Genomic DNA, 18,785 nt, shown 5'->3' with positions numbered 1-18,785 from the left:
TATTATGCAACTCCTGCTGTACATATTGTGTGTATGCAAAGATATTTAAGGCAGTTGCATGCAAAAGGCAAAGCCACACTGGGAGAAGCTCTGCCGTATCTATGATGGCTGCCGTCGTGTTCGATAACTCAATGATTTGTGATATTTTCTGGGAAGGATGCATCCTGTTATTGTTCGAATCCTGCATTCATGAACCCATGAAACACAAAGGAATACACACACACACACATGCACTGAGGTCACACACACACAAAGTCACACACACCTATCTTAAAGGAACTGACTGCCTCATCGGATCCTTTCCAGATAAATCATTTTTCAGTTTACTTCCTCAGTTACCCAGAACTCAGCTCTGCCATCCACACACATACTGACACACTCACACACTCACACACACACGCGCACCTCTATTGAATTATCCTGGAATGCCCCATGTTAGCCTGTATTCCTCTTCAGTCCTTACTGTCAACCTGACTAACAACAAACAGCAGCTGGCCAGGAGAAACTCCAGGAACACATTTGTTTTTATAAAGTGGATATGGAGAGAGAAGGTTTGTTTTGCTGGAAGTGGTTCTCTTCCTCTCATGCCTTGGCCCCGGGCCGGGGGCCTCTCAGGGCCTGGCTGGGTAAAGTGGAGAGAGGTGGCTGAGTGGCTGTCAGCTGGACGGCAGCAGTGAGAGCCTCGGGCTCAGCCTGAACTCAGGCGGTTCACAGACGGTGCTGCCCGGAGCTGGGGGAAGTCCGCCCTCACCCCGCTGACGTCATCCAACACACCACAAGACTTGTGTTAGACTTTCAAAAACAAACTGCCCATTGCTCTGGCACCGTGGACCATCACCATGGAAAACACTGGTCCCTGTCTGTGCCCGTGTTTACCATAAACACTTCCCTCATTTCTGCTGGATCTAACAGAAGAGGAGGATGGTTCAGTGATCCATAAACCGCAGAGTAAACAGTCTAATGTCTCAAACTCTACATCCGGTGATTCGTTAATTATATATCACAGAAGTGGTACCTTCACCATTTGCATACTTTGTATTGTTTAAGGAAGAAGGGACATCTAGAGGAAACTTTCTCAGCCCTGACCCAGGAGTCCTGCCTATGTTTTCATGCCGTGTTATTTTCATAGCTAAGCGATGAGTGTCTCTTAAAACCTGCTCACCAGATGACGTAATGAACTACCTGCCAAGCAGCTCTGTGTTTCAGGAAGTGAGCGGGGAACTAATGGTTGTATTAGTATTCATCATTGAGAGTTTATCAGGGTTGACCAGCCCTATAGAGACCCACACAAAGCTAACTGAGCTTACACAGAAACCCCAAGATGAGATTACATTAGTAAATGTCTTCAGTCCTCCCTCCTCTTTTTTGTTGCACTTAGTAAGTCACTGAAATCTGCAGCACTCATCTCTGCCTTCATTCTAATTCTGCACAGCGTGCCCTCCTGCTGATCACGTATCCCAGATGCTTATCAGCGGGTCAAGGTGCTCGCGGTTATGGGAGAGTGAATGCCTTGAGGGCCCAGCACATAGCAGCACTATCTCTCCCCTTCCTGTTTACTCTGCTAGAAACTGTGTCCAGCAGCGTTTGGCTCGATTCAGAGGGAAGAGAAGTCACTGGTGTCACCATGAGGGAAGTGACTTAAGACCGAATCAGGTTTTCCTCCTGTCATCTTCACCTGGTTTTCTAGATCTATGACGTGAACTAAACCACATCAGTGTGTATATTATAATCTCACGATCAAGGTTTTGAATGTGGCTCAGAGGAATCATTTTTGAGTGTGTTGTCAACGGCAGCTGTGGAAAAACACCTGGCTGCCCTGAGGTCATGACATTTACAGTAGTATTTTATGACTCATTTTAACTTCAAAATTCAAACAAACTTATGACCTGTTTGTTCTCCAGTAAAAACTCAAGACCACAGTGTTCTGTAATACATGCCCATTTTAATAATCTGATAGAAAACATTTGTTGAGCACAACATACACCGTTTTACCATATATCGTGAGGAAAACACTGAAAAAATACATTTTAAACAATGTCATATATTTCAGCAAATATTCCTAAAGCTGTACAATGACCCGTCACCGTACACAACATACTGCAGTAAATAGATCCAGCCTTTATGATCCGCCAGGAACACAAGACAAAGAGCTTCCGCTGCACCTCTCGTGAGGTGTTGTTGCTTCAAAACGTCTCCGGCTGGAATCTCAAACTAAACATTTCAAACTCCTCAAATAAAACTGGACTGTATGACTCCATGTTTTTGGTCTTTATAGCAAAGTAGCTTTGCTTAATACAACGAATCAGAAACACCAGACGAGTATCAGTCAAACTGTGGATTTGACACGCGTGGTATAAATAATAACAAATATACAGTGAATATTATCGATCAATATCATCAGGTACAAGGAAAAAAGGTAATAAATACACTGTTACAAACAGCTGAAGGGTCAGCACAGCACAGCTGGGTGCGACAAGATTGTGCAACTGTGTAACCACACACACACACACACACACACACACACACACACACACACACACACACACACACACACACACACACACACACACACACACACACACACTCGCTCCCCCCATTCTGACAATGTGGTACCTTTAAGGTAGTGTTGGACAGATCAGCAACCAGCTGCAGAACTGTCGTCATATTCAAGGTGCTGGAATAACAATATTAATAATAATAATAACTACAAGATACAGTTATAATGTCACTGACAGGTGTCTGTTTAAATGTGCACACAGTCTTACAGTCATTCAATGTCCAGAACCAGATACGGTGTAAAGTGTATTCACGAGGATGCGATTCAGTAAACCTCAACAGCTGTGTGAGTAAGTGAGCTGATAAAATGAGGAAACACACTGGAATATACCCAGCACGACATAATATACGGTGATGGAATTTTCTATGAGATATTTTTGGTTCAATTTCCTTTGGTAATTAACTTTTATTTGCCAGATTGTTTTCATTGAAAAACAGGAAATAAAAAGGATGAATTTGACTTCTGATTTGGGTGTTGAAAGAATGTGTTCACACTGTTCAGACGCGGAAGTGAATTCATTAAAGGGCTTTGTTTAAACTTTGTTTACAGGATCTTTGCAATTTAGTTTTTCCATGTTTTAAGACTCAACAATACACTTTCAATGAAACTGAAAGATGAGTCATTATTTATGTAATGTATTATTGGATAGAAACAGATTATGTAAATGACTGATGCTTTCCACCCTCTGTTCCTCTTGCCACAAAGTGCAAATTGTGCTGGGAAGTCAACTGATTTTTTTTTAGAAACACCCCCACTCTACGCTTTTGTGAGAAGCTTATAATATTGCCAAAACATTAGGAAGACTGATTGTGAGACAAAGATGTCCTTATTGTAAAAAATGTTGACACATTTTACAGCTACGTGATTGTGTTCAATAAATTATAAAAACATGTACGTAAAAGACACGGCTGTAAAAAGAAAAAAAAAAGGCACACAACTTTTGTTTTTGGACACTTCACCAGGTGGCATCCAGTCTCGACACAATGCGAACAAAATCGTAATGAACATAAAAAGTGTCCTGAAGTGCAAGTTTTTGGAAATCTCACTTGTCCCAGTACACGGATTCATATCATTTAAGTCGTCTTATTTGTCTGTGAGGACCGAGACTCAGCCTCTGCAGCCCCACAGTTAGTCCTTTCTTCTAAAGACCGGAGGCTGCGCTCGCCCAGCTCCCTTCAAGGGCTCGAAATCAAACTGCCACAGGGTTTCCAGGCCTTGTTTGCAGGAGTGCCCTACTTTTAGTCAGGCGCTCGTAGCCAGGCAGCTCCTGAAGAGCCAGGATTGCAGGATTGCTCCACTGCAATAAAATGAATTCAGCCAAAAGCAGCAAATCACGCTGCGCTCAAAGAACCCCGTATGTTTCCGCCCCGTCTTTATTGGAGGGATGGCTTTGGAGTGTCAGATTATCACATCCGTCGGTTGTCTCCATCATCCCACTCTCCACGTCTCCCACCTGCTCGTCCTCATCGTCCAGTGTCAGTTCAAACTGAAATTTACTCGTCACAGGTCCGCCCTCCACCTCCCCGTGTGGGCTCCCTTCTGTGTAGAAGGGAGGGGAGGGGCTTTGGGGGATCATGCTTTGGTACCAGTTCCTGTTGTCCTCAAGCATATCGAGGATGTCCTGGGCATCCGGGTGGACCAGGTCAGCCCACGTCTCCCACAGAGGGTGGACGATGTAGTCGATGAAGCCAACCTGGGAGATAGAAACAAAGATGACGTCAGTAAGAAGGAAAATAAACACGTTTAATTCCTATTGGAAGTGTGTGGATGTGTCTCTACCTGTGTTCTCTCCACTGAGGCTGTGTGTTTGTCACACATCGGGCTGATTTCCATCCCACGCTCCCTCTCTCTGTCTCCCTGGTGGAAGAACTCGTCCATGATCCTGTCCGTCCACTGACGGTACAGATCCAGAGGTTTGGTCGGGTTGCTCAGGTCCGCACAGTGAACCATGTTCCGCAGAACCTGCAGAAAAAAAAAATCAACAATTTAATCATCTTGTATTTCTTTGGTATGTACGACAGTGTTATTACTGTGTGTTGTGTGTTTACATGCGTGGCTCTTACCTGCATCCTGTCTGTGTAGTTGTCCAGCAGCAGGACTCCGGAGCTCGTCACCTTCTTGGTCTCAACCATTGTCTTCAGATCAGCCAGCAGGCTCATGTGTTTAGACATGTCGGTCGCCAATACCTAGAAGACAGGAACACACAGACAACGGTGTGAGAAACAATTCAGGAAAGGAGCAGTACAAGGAGCCAAGAAGACATCGCTTTCTGGGCGTGCAGATATTTCCTCACCATGTCTATGACCATTCTCCGCAGTGTCTGCCTCTGCTTCTTGGTGAGGTTTTGGAAGATGTCACAGTTGTCTTCCTGCAGCAGCTTGAAGCCCACAGCCAAGTGGTGGTTCTCCAGCACTGACTCATCGTTGTACATGAGAGCCAGCTCAGAGTCTGAGGGGAGACGAGGGAGGGAGAGAGGGGGGGGGGAATGGCAGGAAGGAAGAAATTAAATTGAGCACAAAGTTTTTAAACTTAGGTCAGGTAGCTATGGTAACCAATCAAAACCTATAAAAACCCATACTGAGAAAAGGGAGACACATCCTTCTATTATGCCTGTGTAGACTAAATAAATCAGCGTTCTGATGAGTGGCGGTGAAGAGGACTTACTGGTGTTGATGAGGAACTGGTTGGACACTCCAGGGTGGTCCACGTCGTGAATGGCTGCGGCGAAAATGGCTGCAAGGATCTCCAGATCAGTGAAGACGGCCTGTGTTTGAGGAGAAGGAAGAATAATAAAAAAAGAGGTTAGATTTAACAGTTACTTATCCGGCTAATCAAGGTGAGGTGTTATGCAATGTGTCATCCTCTGAAGTAGCCATGCCAGTATTGGTGACAGTAATACCAGTCCCATCAATGAATCAAACCAAGAAGGTGCGGGGGTTAAATGTTGCCTCATCTTTAAACTATTAGGAGGATGCAACTATTTTGAAATGTGCTTTGTTTCTGAACGTAGGGAAACTCACCACGGGCATTATTGTAAAAGGACATGAGTGTCGTCTAAGACTTTTAGATAATGCATTAAAGTCACTTACATCCAGTGCAGGGGTGGACAAGAGGATGTGCGTGGACTGGGCCACGTCGGCGGCGTGCAGGCTGTTGTGGTACGCCACGTCGGAGTGATAGTGGCCCTCCAGGGTCAGCATAAACGTCACAAAGGTGTCCGTTGGAATCTTGAACGTCCTCATCAGGTCTCGCTCCTGCATGCGATGAGAAAAACATTGATACTGACACTGATGTAAATGATTTTGCTATTTCTTAAAATATTTCTCTTTGTCATAAGGGTAGAAAATGAGGATGGTGAAGAGGCAGGACTCTGACCTGAAAGATGGTGTACATGATGCATGTGAGGGGTCGGTTGTGGGAGTGCTCGGCCACTTTGAAGATGTTCAGCCCCCATCTGTTGATGTCTTCCAGGTCCTGTTAGAGAGAACACATAGGACGACTGTAAGTGTCTGAATCAGATGATTTTCATGTCTTTTTATTTTTGCTGTATCAGTCATCTACCTTCGACAGCAGCTCCTCCTGGTCCGTCTTGACCCCGAAGCGATTGCAGCTGCTCCCCGAGATGCTGGGCGTGTGGCTGACCTTCCTCACCCCGCTGATGTGAGTCATCATCCCACCCTGCTGCTGCTGCTGCTGCTGCTGCTGCTGCTGACCCTGCCTCCGCTTCCTCTCCCTGGACTTTGGTACTGGACATGGAAGCTCCAACTCATTTTGTTTGTCTGGAGAAAATGAAAAAGAAAAAGGGAAAAAAGGATTGAGACAATGTTTTTCAGTTACCTTCGTTAGATAAGCATCCTGGCTTGTGTTGCCACCATGCTGAAAAAAAAAGTTAACACAAGGGGATAGTTGACCTCTCACACCTACATGACAACACACTACAGCTGAACAGACTTTCAGTTATGTTATATATTACTGTTTTTTGAGGCATGGACCTATTTTTTTCTTAAATTAGATACAAAAATGTTTCAATACGATTATGATAAATGTTATTACAACATACAGTCCTCATGGGATGCTGTGCAATCAGCTCCAGTGGTGCGTACATTCTGAGAAACTGACCCATGTTGTAATAACAATCCACAAGTGCACGACTTGTGTGTGCGAGTGCACAACCCCCTTGGTCTCGCTGTGTGTTTGTGTGCACACCACATACGCTGGAGAGAGACAAAGAATATCTCAGCTGCCATCTCCACAAAGCACAGGGACAAAAGGATCTCTGTGCACCTGACAGGTGTGAGCTACAATGCAGATGACAACAAAAAACGCCAAGCTTCAAAGATGAGCTCTGTGTTTGCTCGTGTGTGCCTCCCCCGAGCGGCGCTGTCAGGCAGACATCACTTCCACTGCACCTATTCTATTGTTAGGGAAAGGTCTCCGCTATCATCTGGTTGGATGTGAAGGTGGAGGAGCTGAGGGGCAGAATGTCTGGCTGTATGCAGGACGAGCTTAACTGAGCTGACTACGAGTCACGAACTGCAGCTGGGCTTGTTATGAGACAAGGAAACACTTCTGTCCTCCTGATGAATAATGCAGTGTCTATTTGGACCTGATGACACATGCACGCACACGCACATTTCTCCTCTCCCCCTGCTCACTGCCTTGATCTCTCCAGAGGGAAGTCTTCCCTGAATCCCCCCCTCCTCTCCTCCTCCTCATCTCTCTGCAGTAGTCAGAGCGAGGGGACTCTGTCTCTCTTCCCCAAGACCAGATTAGACTGGTTTGCGAGCAGTGATGCAGACTTACAACAACTTATCCCCTGCTTTAGGTGAACTTGCAACCTCCGTGAACATTCAGACCATGTGCTGGATCGTTGGAGTCACATTTCGCGACATACCATCAGTGTTAATTGGCATATGTGTGAGTGTGTTGCAGTGCTCACCTAGGAAGGTGTTTGAGATGTACTCGGACACTTGGTTGCCAGAGCGACTCATCTCAGAAAGGTGACTTAGCTCCCGGTTCAGCATTCTCTTGAACTGCAGGCAAAGAGAGATTGAAAAGTTCATGAGGGTTAATAATCTATAAAAGGAAATACATATTTATTCAATCATTCACGTCCGATTCCAAGAAATGGGACAAAGCATTTCCTGGAATTTCCCCCTGGCATTTGCCCCATGAGAACATGGCCTCTGTATTTTTATCTGCCATAAAAAGGTCTGTGTTTATGTCTGCTTGGTCCTGGTTTGTGTTAGCCACTGAAACACGTGACTGTTAAGCATTTACTAACAAACAAACAAAAAAAACACCAATGTATAATATAATAAATGCTATTGTTTATGCACAATGTTTCCAGGGAAAGAAAATGCGCCATTTTTTTTCAGTGTATGCAACCACTGAGAAAAGGCACGATGACAGAATCAGTCACATCTAATCAAACACATGCTAATCATCTATGCACAATAAAATCAGCAAGGGTCACTGATATCACCAGCTGTAGTGAAGAGACAAGAACATACAACATGTGGTCACACACACATGCATGCATGCAAACACACGCACGCACGCACATGAACGCACACACACACACACACACACACACACACACACACACACACACACACACACACAGAGAGTCCCATCTATGGGACACACCTTAATGTATCCCCAGGACACAGAGAACAGGTAGTTGGCCTCAGGCATGGTGCTGAGCTGTGCTGAGCCCCTGGCGCTCCCCAGCAGAAGCCCTGTACGCTCCTCTCTGAGTGGACCCCCAAGGCTGAGCTCAGCTCTCCCGCCTGAAGCTCAAGGCTCCCCCAAAATCACTGTCGACTACGGTAAATATGCCCCTGCTGAACTCTCTGGAGAGGGGCTGTGGTGGACCCCTACATCCTTAGCCAAATGCATCTCCTCATAGCTCCGTCCACTGTTTTCCAGGATTGCAACAGCGATGGAATCCCCGAATCCAATCAATTTCCCTTCCTTTTCTCTCTCCTTCGTCCGTCTCTCTGTAAACCTCTTCTTGCCACCATCCAAATGTTATCCAGTGATGCGCATGGGGGGGAAATCCAGTCTTCCCAAGCCAGCCCAGATTGAGCAAGGAAGGAATGAGAGGCTGTAAGACTGAGGGAGGGAAGGAAAGGAGGGACGGAGAGAAGCAGACAGGAGGAGGAGGAGGGTGTTGCGCTCAAGCTGTAAGGGTCCCCGGTGGCAGACAGGCTGGTGGAGTCTCTCCCTCTCTCTCTTTTTGCCTCCCACCCCTGCAGAACACTGAGCCATGCACAGCACTGCAGAAAACAGGAGAATCCCCCCACATCTTCCTCTCACTTTCTATCTATTTCTCTTAATCTCCCCAACTCCTGTGCTCTCTGCAAAACCCTCCCACCCCCATCTCCCCCCTTCCTGATTTGCTCCCCCTGCTCAGTAATGCAGAACAGATCCAACGCATACTGCGCAATGTGAGGTTTCAAAGCGCCAGACTGTTTATCACAAGGGCGAGGAGACCCTGGGTTCATTTGACAGATTTGGTTTTGCGTCTTTTTTTAATGTGCATTTTTTGGAGTGGAAGCTTCTATTCGACCCTGAATCACTGTGTAGTTCTCAGTATACATGCACATTATCCAGTATCTGTTATCCAAACAGAGACGATGGGAGACACACACATGAGGGAGCTGCAGCCCACCGGTGCCCCACCAATTGCACAGCAACCTGAACGCCGTGGCAACAGAGTCACGTGGCCCTCTCCGTTGTTCTCACAGTGGTCCCTACTCTAAGCACATTGCATCGCATCACATACATTCACACGCGCACATGCATGCACAAGCACACACACATTCAGTACACAATCTACAGCAGAGATGCTCTAAACAGACACAATAACTACGCTGCACAAGGAAACACAACCTCAAATAAAGAAAAACACTGAGAGAAAAACAAACTCTTTATAATTAAAACAATGAGATAATTGTGGAGGCAATGTCTTGAATATGTCATTGAGTGCTGCCTCTTCTCTGATGTGTTCAAACATTGTAAGAAAATAAATCAACCGTGAGTTTGCCTTAAGCAGGGGCTTTCATTATTTCTCACAATGGGCTCTTTTCTCCTCACACTGGACCAGACTGTCTCTGCTCTCAGCAGCTGTCTAATAGATGTCAAGCAGGCGGCTAACATCTACTTGACTGTGAAACTTAAACGCCACTTTCAAAGCGTTGGCTGCGCCCAAAACCCCAGACTGCCAGAGGCGGTCCATAAAAAAATCAAAGAGAGCTCGTAATGACAAAAAATCTGAGCTCGGACTCAGGCGGCTTTTATTCCATTCAAAGGGCAACTTGTAACTGATTCCTTAAAGGCGGCGGAACAGTGTGGATTTGTGTGACCTCTAGAAAATGAATTAGGCACACAACCACATGTCATGCAGTTCAGCTCACACGGCACAGTGACAAAGTAGATGACTGTGCCCGGGAGAATAGATTACTCAAGGCATGGCATTAACTCATACATCCTTTGACGTGAGCACACATTCAGAAAAAACCCTGCACTTAGGACACAGAGTGAAGTTGCGCAAACTTCATCCAGAATAACGATTGCGCTCGTTTGCAGATGATGAGGAGCTGTTGCCTCATAAAGTTAGGATTTTCAACAAAGGTGCATACAGAAGCCATAAAATGTAGAATAAAAAATAAAACATTGAATTATTAATTTAAACCCTTTAACTAACAATAATAACACAAAAAGTGTTTCAAATGTCACTAAGTCCTAAAATAACAAACCAAAGTGGTAAACATTGTATATTTAATCATACTTTCTGAAGAGATTAATCAACTGAAATTAAATCACTGGCTATATTCTTTAATAAATCACACTCCCCATGTGGCAAACCACACTCTCACAGCACATTGTAAGCAGCTCCATAACTAACTCACCTTTTTCCAACTCGTATGCATCCCAAAGTTTTTCTTCTGCTTTTCAGAACAACATAGTCCCATTGTTACTTAGAAAATAAAAACTCAAATGCGACACAAAAGAAATCTTGTAAAAGTTCCACTAGCAATAACTCTGTTCGGCGTCTGCAAGACTGTCTGCTTCCTCTCTCTATTCTCTTTACTGAAGTGGCATCAGGCAGGAAACATATAGTGATAAAGCCGACTTGACTGACTGGCCTACAAGAGTCTAACAAGAGATCGATGGCTCCTCCCCCAGCAAACACAGGCCCGAGAGTTGTGTTCCCACCTACTTCCCTTCTACATGATAGAGTAATTCACTGAGATCATTTACTGGTAGACGCTCTGCTTCCTAACATGGCCTCAGGCACCAAACAACTAGCATACCTGAGTTCATTACTGAAAAGTCCCAGATAGCAAGGTGAGCAGACTGCCAGGCTGACGTGTTGAGGAGGGAAAACACAAATGACAAGTATGTATTTGTTAAGGAGAAGTTTTTAAAAGTCGGCTTGGCTCATAGATCACACTTTGACCTTGACTAAAAAGAGAAATACGATTGCAAAGGAACAGCTTGACATCTTGTTGCAATATTGTGGCTGTGCAATCTGACAAAAGCCCAGCATGAGCCAATGCTGCCTCTGTCCTGTGTGCAGTTGACAGTGTCAACACACAGCGGACTATGCCCAGTGAGTTTTCAGACTTTAGTAATACGAGAATGACCCTTTTCCTAGAAGGTGTTTACAAGAAATAAGGACAGGGTTAGAGTAAGAGCAGGTTTCATATTTACAACCCTCATTTTGTCTTATTTTCCATGATAACAGCAGATTACAGAGGTATAACTTTTTAATTACAATTAGGCACCGTAATCACTACTGTAGCTTGTCTGATCTGCTCACCACCCATTCAGTCAAAAGGAATCACAGCACTATAATTTAATGTCCATTACCCCTGCCACAGCTACAGACCCACCGCTACATCTGTTTCAATAATTTTGTCATTTTTTCCCCCACTGAAGACGGCGGCGCTTCGAAGTTGTAAGTGACCACACGTGAGCTGAAGTTTCCTATGCGCTCCCTCTCGGCTCGGGGGCTTGCTCGCACGCTAGCCCGCAAAAGCCCTAAACTCCTCTAACTGGATTCAGATGGCAGTGTTTGTCCAAGGCCATCACCAGCATCAGCATGGAAGTGTGGCGGGGCTAATGATAGTGAAGGGGCAGGGAGGCAGCTCCCCCGCTCTGAGGTCACAGCGACCAGACAGGCGGTCAGCAGGGTGTGTGGTCCCATCGCCCCGGATACACCTGCGCCCTTGGACACCGTAAGCAGAGACGCCCTGGGTTTGATCGTGGGTTCACTTACATCCTCTCTGGTTCCGAAAAGAATTGGGCTCTTTGTCAAGCATCATGTCATGTAAACGCTGGTGAGGAGTAAATGTCTGCTGATTCTACATTCTTTGTGCATCAATATAAACACATTTGACACCAAATTTGTGACTGTACTAAAAAACTAATTTCTCCCCATCACTATACAATGGCACAACAATTGAGACCACTGACAATTCTGAGCTGAAACATCATGTACTGCTGACCTCCACTCTTTCAAAATCATCATTAGTCAACAGTGCTCTGTGTTGGTATTGGGTCATATTGAGAGTACTCTGAGTCATGTGCCCGGCCAGCCTGACCGGGTGCCTGCGCTGCAGTATAGACTGCAAGACCTCTTGCTCATTGTCTTAAGAGTCCCAGTGACGTGGGTATCTATAAAGACTCAACCCAGCTGCCTGGGTCGAAGCGCTGCTATTGTCGTCTGGCAACCACGGAGCAGAGGAGAGGGGGCAATGGGGGGACGCACGGGAAATAAAAAGACAGGAAACTGGTGTCATGGTCACAGTCACCCGTCACAGTATGACAGCACCCCTCCCTAATCCAATCCTCCCTCAGACCACAGTGTAGAAGACAGGGCGGAAATGGACAACGCCACCCTGGGTGTTTAGAAACTGACGCCGCCGTACAGTCGCCACTGTCTGCCTGGGGGTTGAGTGTGCAGTAATTTGGCTGAGCTCTACACAAATGAAACGTTTTATGTGTATCAAAGCAAAGGGAAGTAATTAGTTCTAAATAGGGGCTTTGTGTAGTCTTGCAGTACCACAATGTGTTTATTTAGCTTAACATTAATCAGATCAGAAAGCCGACTTCTTTTAAATTTAGAATAACACGTTGGATTTATCCACTTTCCCATGCCAATATCTTTTTAGTCACAATAGCAGGGTTATCTAGGCAATGGTAAGGTCTATTGGTTAAGATGATCATGGTGCCTGGAGGATGAATCCAGCGACATGGTTGATCTTGTTTTTGTCTAGTGCCAGCATCATGTTGACATTTCAGTTTTTTTGTAAAATAATTAAGTGTTGGTTGAACGGCCATTAAGATGGTGAAGACAGTCACGTCCCTTGATGATATCGGCAAAAGTACTCACATTCCCATCAGCCTCAGCTGCTAGTTAGCAAACGTCAGAAAAGTAAACACAATCACCTTCTGATGACATATTTCTTCATCGTTTAGTACTCATCAGCAAAAGGTAAATATTATCACCACGTACCTTGTTAAACTGTTAACAAGGTAAACTGGTATCAAGGCTAAACCTTAGCGTACTAAGGTGGCACCCTGTATGGCAGCGGCTACTCCTGCTCCCGATTAATTCAATGTTTTAATAATTCACTGCTCAAGCACTTTATTATATTCACCAGTGTCAAGTTTACATTTGCTCTGTGAAATAATCCAACCACTGTGAAATGAAGTGCAATTTTTTTTTCTAGTTTGTCTTTAGGTCTATATGTATATGTTTTGTCTTTGTGTCTATTATGTCTTTTTTTGTTTTGTTAAGTGTAGTTGCCTTTTTATGTTTGAGGAGGAAGAATTATGTTAAAATTATGTTCTGCTGTGCACTTGTTGTATGGTCTGAATGACAATAAATTTCACTTTGACTTACAACACCATTATAACCCTGCATTTCGGTCAGGTCTATAGGCTCACGTAGCTGTTATTAGTAAGGGTAAGAAAGAGTTTCAGAAATGAGGGTAAAGCATGATTTAAACTTAAAAAAGGTTAAAAGGCTCATATAGCTAGAAAAATCCTGAAGTAAATGTTATCAAGTTGTAACCTGCTTTCCTTTTTTTCTGCTACTAAAAATGACCTTTCAGAAGAAACTTTTTGATCTCATTCTGTTAATATGCAGTGTTCACCAATGCAGTGGATGTGAATCAACTACAGCACAAATCTGGGCTAGTGAATGGGAGCATTTTCAACTTTGGCCACTTGTCAACAAGGAAGTCGTGCTACATCTGAGGGATGGTGCTTTTTTTATAATTTCCTGATGTGCTAGAAGCTGAAATTAATGTGGGAACATTCAATGTGTGTTGACTGAACAAACTGGTTGAGTGCCCACTATTAAATTGTTGTAAAATGTATTGTTCCAAGCAACAATGTGTGTTTTCTAACAAATTAGAATAATTTAAATTAGAATATTTTTAATGACCACACAACCAGTGGTCCAAATGTGCTGTCTGAACAGCATGGTTGGGAGTAAAGCTCAATTCCACAGTGTCAGTAACAATAGGCCGATGTCAACATCACATTAAATATTCAACTTCACATTGGACATTAGAAACAATGACTAACACAACTTTAGCACAAGAGATTTAAAGAAGGTGGAAATGTCTGACGCAAACTGAATTGAAAAATATCCACTTTTGATGCAGCACTGCTTCAACGTAGAGAAGAAGTTATCTTCTTTGCTTCTTAGTAAGTGGAATAATACCATAGTAAAGCAGAGGAAATTGGGGGTTTTCAGTTGGGAGCCTCATCAACACAGATAGCAATACGGCTACAGCATAATGTGTGAATAAGAAAGTGGGATACACTTTCCTCTAACATGTTTTATATGTTTATCTTGAACTTTAGTCTGAAACTGAAGTCAGTCAGTTGGATGTGACCTTATAAGATGATGTCAGTTGGGAAGGTGACATGTGTTTTTAATCACGCATCCTGACAGCCTATAACTGTCCATGTGTCTCATGTAGTTTGAACAAGGTCAGGAAAGTGATGCAGAGCATTACCCATTGAATAAATGCAATATTGTGCCCTCTGCAATCAAAGATACCAGGAGCTAAGTATGCAAAACAAACGCTGCTATTAATTTTTAACAAGAGTGAATTGATTATGCCAGCTCTCTTACACGACCACAGAACAGCTGTTACTTTGCAAGTGCGTCACTGTGGCAGAAAGCTATTTACATTTTGCATACCCTGTGCAAATGGACATCCACACTTCAACAAAAAACATTGTATAGCTATAAACAAGTCATCACAGGCCAGTCAAATCCAATCTCAATATCTTGCCTTCTGACAACTAATGACAAAATGTGAATAATAGTTGTAATATGTAATAAGGAACAACTTTTAGGTGATTGAACCTGTGAACTTCTCTTCTCTGATCTAAATCATGGTTTATGATTGTGTAACAGAAGTGAATGTTCTATGCAGTGTCAGGATGATTATTATTCAAATGCAGAGTTTATTGTCATATAAACAGGAACCAGTCTGTCACATAGTACAATGAAATAGTTGATCTGCAAAAATCTCCCAGCAACATCAGAGGGTAGATCAGGCTGTGACACAGTGTGATGTGTGTAAAGAGTTTGAGCTGCACTGTAAGAGCATGGTTCTGATTATGTGTCAACTTTTTAACTTCAAAGTTAAAGGTTGCACGTTCCTCCACGAAAGGAGTTATTTACGATTAGGCCGAAAACAATGTTTAAGTATTTTCCGAAGTTGAAGATGAAGTTTTGTCGATATATGTGATTCCCTGCAGATAATTGTTCAAAATATGAAAAATATAAAACATTTCCTTGTGCAGCAAAAAGCTTGAATGTGGAACCAACATCAGTCCCATCATCAGAGAATAAAACATTTATTAATGATAAAAAATCTAAGGATTGTATACATGTATGCATAAACTTTGCAGCAAATGCATTGCTTGCATCTATACATATAAAAATATATAAGTTGCATTTCCCTACCTTGTTGGAGGCCATGTCACTGACAGAGCGGTAGGTCTGGATGGTCTCCAACTGGTCCAGACACCAGTCCAGCTCCTCCATTGTCTCCATAGCCAGCTTCTGGTAGGATTCATCTGCCAACAGACACATGGACACGTAATCAGGCCCAAGAGGATCCATGTCCATGGCAGAACCCCCTGACACCATGCATGTAGGTCCGAGGGTCCCGGAGTGGCTCGATCGTACGGAGGACTGGCCCGCAGGACATCCGGTAGTCGCAGAGGAAGAGGGGGAAGTGTGCACACGAAGCTCCTTCATCTTGTTGCGCTCCACCACATCAGAAAATTCACAGAAGTTGTACTCTGCAGACAAACTGAGGCTAGAGTTACTGTTGCTGACTCGCCCTCTCTCTGTAGGCTCTTTCTCTCTGTACCCCCTTATTCCCTCGCTCTCATGCACTCTGCAAACCCCCTCCCACTCTGTCTGGTTCCCCCACCTCTTCTCAGTTTCTCTCTTGTCCGCTTATACCCCCTCTCAGTACCATGAACAAGTGGCTTATGAACTAGATGGTCTGCTGCCTCCTGCTGTTGATGTGTTTGGGACCCCCCCCTCCCTCTCATCTAAACATATACAAGCTGTGTGTACATTGAGGTACAGTAACACAAACCCAATGCAGAAGATGTTGAAAAAGATCCATCTGGTTTCGCTTTTTTATACTGTGCATGCTTGTGAGAGCACGCCAGATTTATAGCGTTAAGTCTATGATAACTCATACAATGAAACTACAGGAACAAGAAGAAGAGTTTAGACAGGAAGAGGAGGCAGAGACAAAAACCTGTTTTAGCTTATTTGACGCACTTTGTCAACTCACTCCACTCCTGATGACTTCCTTTCTGAAACATGCAGACCACTTCAAGGCTGTACTATGCTGAACTGCAGCAGCAGCTCACACAACACCACCACGCTCCACAAACTGGCTCTCTCCTCTCTCAACCTCTCTGAGGCAGAAAAAAAATTTATATCAAACACCAAGCCCTGTGTTTGCACAAGCAACACGAGAGGCAAACTTTGACTCCCTGAATTTGGGGGGGAGGACAGGCTGGGGTCTCCTGTGTGCCAAAGAAACCAAAGCACTTCCTCTTTGGCCCTAAACTCGCACAAAACATGGAGTGGAATGACTGAATGGCAGGAGTGACTTCTGAGGACAATCATAGCTGTCATTCAGTGAACCAGGGCTCTCGTTAACGGACGTGTCTCCCACGTGGTGGGCTGACAAAGTTTCTGGAGAAAAAAAATATAAATGCAATGAGATGATAAAATACGAGCAAACTAATTAAGAAACATCATATTCCAATAAGCAGAATGTTGATTCAACACATTTCTGCCTGGAGGGAGCAAACACTCGTGCATCTGGATCTACCCGTCGCCCTTTCTCTATGGAAATACTGATCTCGACTTCATAGGGCTTCACACATGGAAGAAATTTACCCCATATGCTTAGCACAACAGGACAGCCAGCGTGCTGCTCCCCAATTTACGTCAATATAGTGGTTCAAAGCACTTCAAAGGCCAGTGATGGCGCACATCAGTGTTTTGACGAACTTCAATGAGATCTCAAATGAAACAGTATATGTGCACTTCAGGAAACCTCCCTCCATTGAAAAGGTATCAGTACAACATGACGACTCTACTGAATCACACAGGAAAGTCTAGGTTCTGCTGTTTGACTTTGACTGTGGTTTTTAGGAATCATGCCGCTAGCTCCTCAAATTACAAGAGGAAGACTGCAAGCACAAGCCACATTCCTCAGGTCAGACCAGTTTTCCTTTATTTGAGATCCAGGTTGGAGGATTCAAAGAACTCTTGGCTCTAATATACGACTGGACGCCAAGTTCCGCGGTCCTAACTATTCACAGGAACCACTGGCATCTGAGCCATGTAAAAATCAGTGACGCAGAGCAAAAAAGTACAACATCAAAGCAGCTCACGCACAAGGTGGTGAGCTGTTGAAACTGGGTATATACCCATGTGCGGCCGTCTTGAGCCATAGGAGCGGGAGGTGTTGCCAAGAAGGTGGGACCACATCCTGCCCTCGTTTCCCTCCGATGAGGGCTTATAGAGACATTAGACATTTTACCAGTGCAGGCGGTGAACATCAAAGTGTTGGCTCTTTGTATGAACTGGAATCAGGTCCTTTTGAAACTAGAGGCGAATTCATACGCACAGTTCTTGATGGCTGTAAACCACTCAGATGTAGACTGCAGAACAAAAGTTTACTGGCTTTGTTCTTCAAGATTACTGAGGCAGAATTTCCCTCATTCATCTCTTGTGATTCAGTTGGACCTGGGGCCATGATTTGAGAGTTAAAGTTGTGACTAAAACAAAGACATGTGCACACAATAGGAGTAGATGAGACTGCTGAACCTGAATCTGATCCATCATGAATACAGTGCTACATGGGCTGGCAGACATTTCTCCATGTCACCAGTCAAAGGTGGCGTGACTAACTTTCAGTCTGAGAAACCTGCTCTCAGACAGAGTGCGAGGTACTTTTCCAGCCTGTTTTTCAGTGGAAGTCTACTTTTTTTCCCCCCTCAGTCACTCCTAATGCTTTGGCCATATGCTGGAGGCTGCCCAGAGGACAACAGACCTCAGTGTGCAGACAGACCCCGTCTGCCTCCCCTCTCTCCCCCCTCTCGCTCCATCTCTCTCCCACTATAGGGCCACAAACCGACCTCTGTGAGAGACATCAACTGCACTAACGACCAGGGCCGAGCTCAAACACCCGCAACCCCCTCACCACCTCCATTCCTGCCCAAGACACCTTCCACTCACATTCAGCTCACACTGCAGCTCTCTGTGCTCTCAACCCCCCACCCCCAAAAACCCTGATTCTCTCGCTGTCTGGGGGAAGCTTGGTGTGAAGAACTCTTCTGTCTCATCTATTATACCACCTACTGATAATCACAGCCAGTGACGGATGAAGTATTTACTCAAGTAAAGTAATAGTGCCACAACAAAAAAATATTTGATTATAAGAAAAATTCAGAAATTCAAAATGTTAGTTATAGTAGTATAGTAAAATGTCCTTCAGCATTAATAGTATTCATCCAGAATGGTCCCTTTTGGGGATGTTATATTTGTGTAAAAAAGTATGTTTTTTTTTTATTAGAGCCTGACTGCTATGGACTTTTGGGAGCTGCTAACCAACATTAGTTTCCGATAACTAAATATTTGGCCGTT

At 44.3% G+C, this 18,785-nt stretch overlaps 1 protein-coding gene across 3 annotated transcripts in view; it reads right to left on the bottom strand.

The window, feature by feature from the left end:
- Positions 1 to 1,922: 1,922 nt before the first annotated feature.
- LOC109646308 (3',5'-cyclic-AMP phosphodiesterase 4B-like) overlaps positions 1,923 to 18,785 on the bottom strand; it is a 47,186-nt gene continuing 30,323 nt past the window's right edge. For all 3 annotated transcript variants that reach the window (XM_020112042.2, XM_069510913.1, XM_069510912.1), the window contains 10 exons: positions 15,564 to 15,676; positions 7,497 to 7,590; positions 6,119 to 6,336; positions 5,933 to 6,031; positions 5,647 to 5,811; positions 5,222 to 5,321; positions 4,851 to 5,005; positions 4,621 to 4,743; positions 4,337 to 4,519; positions 1,923 to 4,250 (listed from right to left, as the gene is read on the bottom strand). In XM_020112042.2, the coding sequence (XP_019967601.2) occupies positions 3,900 to 4,250; positions 4,337 to 4,519; positions 4,621 to 4,743; positions 4,851 to 5,005; positions 5,222 to 5,321; positions 5,647 to 5,811; positions 5,933 to 6,031; positions 6,119 to 6,336; positions 7,497 to 7,590; positions 15,564 to 15,676 (1,601 nt within the window). In that variant the 3' untranslated portion in view covers positions 1,923 to 3,899. The remainder of the gene's footprint in view (positions 4,251 to 4,336; positions 4,520 to 4,620; positions 4,744 to 4,850; positions 5,006 to 5,221; positions 5,322 to 5,646; positions 5,812 to 5,932; positions 6,032 to 6,118; positions 6,337 to 7,496; positions 7,591 to 15,563; positions 15,677 to 18,785) is intronic.

Source organism: Paralichthys olivaceus, chromosome 16, assembly GCF_024713975.1.
Source record: "Paralichthys olivaceus isolate ysfri-2021 chromosome 16, ASM2471397v2, whole genome shotgun sequence".
In the NCBI taxonomy this organism is placed as follows: domain Eukaryota; kingdom Metazoa; phylum Chordata; class Actinopteri; order Pleuronectiformes; family Paralichthyidae; genus Paralichthys; species Paralichthys olivaceus.
The sequence above is the reverse complement of the archived record's forward strand: the minus strand, read 5'-3'. Positions and strand labels throughout refer to the sequence as shown.